The sequence below is a fragment of the Zingiber officinale genome, chromosome 4A (genome assembly GCF_018446385.1).
Source record: "Zingiber officinale cultivar Zhangliang chromosome 4A, Zo_v1.1, whole genome shotgun sequence".
Taxonomy (NCBI): domain Eukaryota; kingdom Viridiplantae; phylum Streptophyta; class Magnoliopsida; order Zingiberales; family Zingiberaceae; genus Zingiber; species Zingiber officinale.
This window is the reverse complement of record NC_055992.1, coordinates 12689085-12693439: the sequence shown is the minus strand read 5'-3', so window position 1 is coordinate 12693439 and position 4355 is coordinate 12689085. Positions and strand designations below refer to the sequence as shown.

The 4355-nt window shown below is 48.7% G+C and overlaps 2 protein-coding genes across 2 annotated transcripts; one reads left to right on the top strand and one right to left on the bottom strand.

Moving 5' to 3' along the window:
- Positions 1–692: 692 nt before the first annotated feature.
- Positions 693–2431, bottom strand: LOC121969566 (AT-hook motif nuclear-localized protein 22-like). Its single transcript, XM_042519731.1, has one exon. The coding sequence runs from the start codon at positions 1985–1987 to the stop codon at positions 998–1000; it is 990 nt and encodes a 329-aa protein (XP_042375665.1). The 5' UTR covers positions 1988–2431; the 3' UTR covers positions 693–997.
- Positions 1335–3745, top strand: LOC121969567. The gene is made up of 2 exons (XM_042519732.1): positions 1335–2449; positions 2648–3745. Exons 1-2 carry the CDS (start codon positions 2422–2424, stop codon positions 3316–3318), a joined length of 699 nt encoding a protein of 232 aa, XP_042375666.1. The 5' UTR covers positions 1335–2421; the 3' UTR covers positions 3319–3745.
- Positions 3746–4355: the final 610 nt, after the last annotated feature.

The window sequence follows — 4355 nt, the reverse complement described above, 5'->3', positions numbered from 1 at the left end:
CGCCAGCCCGCTGCAGGACCAACACGAAGAAGGTAAATCATGATAACTGGAGAAGCTAGTGCGCAGTGGGAAGAGATACACAAGGGCCAAGGAATTATGCCCTGATTACCCCGAGTTTCGAACCCATGCTCTCAAGTGGCAAGATTCTATGCACTAACCACTCCAGCTAAGCCCGTGAGGGTGAAAGTATGATAATAGAGAAAAATAATAGAGAGAGAGTGAAATGAAAAAAAAATTGAACAAAAATACTAAGAATATTTTTACCCAAAACTTAATTCTCAATCTCATTTCATCAAAATTCAAAAAAAAAACCAAATATAAAATTTAAGAATGAATCTATTCCTTCATTTTTTTTTAAACCCCTAAACTAAACTGTCACCTAAATTTATTCATGATCCTTTAATTCTTGCATGATTAACTCAACAAATTGACAGAGTTTAAAGTACAACTACCATGCTACAAGACTGGATGATTAATGCAACAAATTGAAATTAAAGAAGTTAAAGCAAAACTATACATCAAGCTACAAGACTTCTCAAAAGTAGCACGGAAGACGGATACGTTTGTCCACGCTGAACCTGCCTTTATTTTCTAGGTAAACTTTTACACCAGGCTTGTGCTCTCTCACTTCCGACACACAGAGAGAGCGGGGGAATTTATAAAATTAGAAGCAAATCACAATTTCCACGAAAATATGATGAAAATTAACCTCTAATAATTGATAAATTTGTACAAGGCTTAATTTTCCAAAGGAGAGAGCTAGGATCGAATGGAGAGACGATCGAGCGTTATCCATCCGATCCTATGCATGCGAGAACATAGCAAACAACAAAGCCAACAGCAGTTGAAATTAACAGAACAAAAGGAAAACAAGTTAAGCATGAACAGACGGGCAATTCGATCGGCGGCGTTCCTTCTGCAGGCTTAGTCCTATGACAAATTGATCAAAGCTAGAAGCTATTTTGGCTACCGAGTGAGAGGTATATACTTCCCTTGATTAGTAGGTCGTACGAGGTCCACTGACATCTCCGCCGCCGCTGCCTGAGCCCCAGCCGTAGGCGTCGGAGGGCAATTGCATGTTGTTGAGCAGATTCGGAGGCAAGCCGTGGAGGAGAACGTGCTGGTTGCCGTTGGGGTCGAGCAACTGCTGGTGTTGTGGCGGCGACTGTCCTACCATAACGGGGGACCCCATCGCGCCGCCGCTGCCCGGAAGCGCTGTTTCCTCCTCTTCCAACGGCAGCCGCTCGTAGGCCGCGTTCCCGAACGATGCCGCCATTATGATCACCGGCCCCGACGCTATGAGCGCACCCACCACGGTCCCACCCACCACTTGTCCCTGCCCGCCCGCCAGGTAGATAGCTAACCCGCTCGCCGCGGGTGGCGCCGGCGGCGGCAAGAACGACCCCGACAGCGACAGGATCTCGAACCTCCCGTGCAGATTCACCGCCGCCGGAACCCCCGCGGCCCCTGGCTGCCGCAGCGTCACGTTGACCACCGTCCCGCTACCGCTCAGGATGCAGACTCCTCTCTGCCGGCGACGCGCGAAAGCGGAAACGCTCTCCACCACGTCGCAACCCCCGGCCACCTCCATCACGTGCGACCGTAGCGTGTTGGCGCTGTCGCGCGTGATGATGATCGGCGGCTTCGGCTTGTTTTTCGAACCGGCTGGTCGTCCGCGGGGACGGCGCATATTATCGGCGCCGCCGCCGCCACCTTCACCTGCTCCGCCGGAGGTGGTGGGGACAAGTTCCTTGCCGTCACCTCCGCCATTGTTACTGCCGTCGTTGTTACTACCCCCATCGTTGATCCCCTCATCAAGCTCGCGTTTTTTCCCGCGGTGGAAGCTTGCGCCGATGCTGTTGTTATGATCTTCCTCAATTTTCAACTGCTGCTGTTGCTGTTGCTGGTGAAGTTGCTGGAAGTGGTGCAGAGGATTGAAGTCTCGGGCATGGAAGGGAGGAGGAAAGTGATGTGTGATTGGATCCATGGCTTTGCACTCCTGATCTCCTTAATTAAATTCGATTACTTTAGCTCATAAAACAAATTGAGACTTGCTCCCGCCGGTAATATCCAACCCAAGAAATGGAACAGTGCAGGCGAAGCAAACAGGGAGGTGTAGAGATTAATCAAAACAAAGGCCAGTGGGAGGAAAACATTGGCTTAAAAAAGGAAAAAGGAAGGCGGCGCCTTGTCTCCCCCTTTCCTCCCTCATTTCTGTACTATAATAGTACACTTTATAGCTCACAAAAGCTGCTAAAATGGAAGGGAGCTCACCCCGCACCTCTCCATCGTTTCAGCTCCGAAGGTGTTTGTTCAGCGACCTACAGGAAGAGGCGTGGGAAGGGTGGAGTTGCAGGATGAGGTGGGTTAGGGTTGGAAGTGAAGCAGGTCAAAGGAAGGATCGAAGGAGAGGAGGAAGAAATGCATGGGCGTGATGGCGATCTCCACGGTAAGACAACGAAGTAGGCGGTGGATGGACCCCACCTCTTCTTGTTATGCATATTATTATATTCCAATTTCTTTTTATTTGTTTCCTTCTTCTCTTTACTCTCTCTCTCTCTCTCTCTCTCCACGTTCTTGACTTCTCTTCCAGTTCCATCCTTCACTTGCGGTTATCTGAATGAATTGAACCTACGTGTTGCTTCAGTAAGAGAAGGATGCGCTCGAGGCTGTGATTGGCCTCCTCCAGTGGTCCTCGTTCCCTGCCGTTCACCAGATCCCGAGACAGCGTGGCTCCCACGTTTTGGAATCCACCGTGTGCATGACAGCAGTTTGTGGTCCTATTCCTCTCCGCCCTTCCGCGCTTACCCAACCTACACCTGCGTCGCAGACCTGTGGGGCCCGTCGAGTCCGACGCGGGTGTTCGTGGAGAGTGGGCGGTATACAAGGAGAATCCATTGGGAGTCGCACTGCACCATGTGTCTCGCTCTTCGTATTGAATATGTCCAGCGAGGTCAGAGTTTGTCGCGCGAGAAGGCCGCGCGGATCTCGAGGGGACCCAAGCGACCCGTCCGGGAACGGCCCCACGAGGCCTCGGCCGCGTCGACGACCGGATCGTGGCCGTCCGCCCGTCGTCATTCCGCGTTCGAGACGGAACAAGCTGTATCCGGCATCCGGCCGGGAGCCCCGGCCACCGCCGCGACGTGCTTACGCAGAAGCCATGCACGCCTCCGCGTCGGAGGACAACGGGCCGCCGAGAACGTCGGCGTCGGAGTCGGCGTGACGTCATCTGTCGCAATGAGCGTGCATGAGCACTGCAGGCGCAGCTCTGATCGAGAGTCACTTTCAGGTACGATTTCTGGATGCATGTTGTCGTGATGGAAAAGGAAAGTGAAGTTGTGAGTGTAGCCATGGCCAAGGCTGGGGCATGTAATCGCCAGATACGACTGAAGACGTAGGGGATGGGCGTGCGTGCATGGGAGTGTGCAAGGCTCGAGACTGATTCGATGCGACGGTGAAGTAGCTTGATTTATTTACCTGCCATTGATGTTGACCCAGAAATGGGAGCCAAATGACAACCTTGTGTCATCTGCGAAAGGAGAGGACAGAAGTTGTTTGCGGATCCCATTCCTTCCGAGTTTTTAGTTGGTGATTTCCCTTTCTTTTATATATAAATATATTTTTAAAAAATATAGTTCTCATTAATTTTTCGAAAGGATTTGTGTCTCTGAGATTGATCTTGACTAAGAAATGGTGTAAAATCGACAGATATGTGTCATCTGTGAAAGGAGAGGACCGTAGTGGTTTATGGACCCCATTCCTGGGAACATTCACCGATTCAGGAAGTTTGATTTCTGATATTCGAAGAAAATTTTCAAGTTTATATAATCAGACATATCAGTATGAATATTTTTCTTTACGATCGAAACGATATTCTTAAATCTTAACCGACGTCTAATACCACACAAAAAAGTTCAATGGGACCACTGCACTACTACTAATGAAGCTTTACTGATTAATTAACTGCAGTTCAAATAATATAGAAGCAGCAGCGAGCATCTCGGCCAATTAATGGATCGAGTTTTTAATTTTCACTAGCGTCGAGCGCTGTGTGCATGTGTAATAGTTGATTTTGTCCTGCCAGTCATCTACAAAAATATTGAAACTATCATTCTAATCCATGTTGTTAACGATTTGTGATGTAAGTTAATTATTTTCCAATACTGTCGAAGTTACATTAATACTACGCCAATATTGAAGTCGAAGTTTGTCATCTGGCTTTTTAAAGTTTTCAACTTTCACATTTCTTCTTCACTTCACTTGCTCTTAGGTCATAACTACTTGCAGCTGTCATGTGGCGTCTCGTCTACAAGTTTGTAGCTTTTGTTTCTAGTTCCTTCTGTACCGACTAGAAT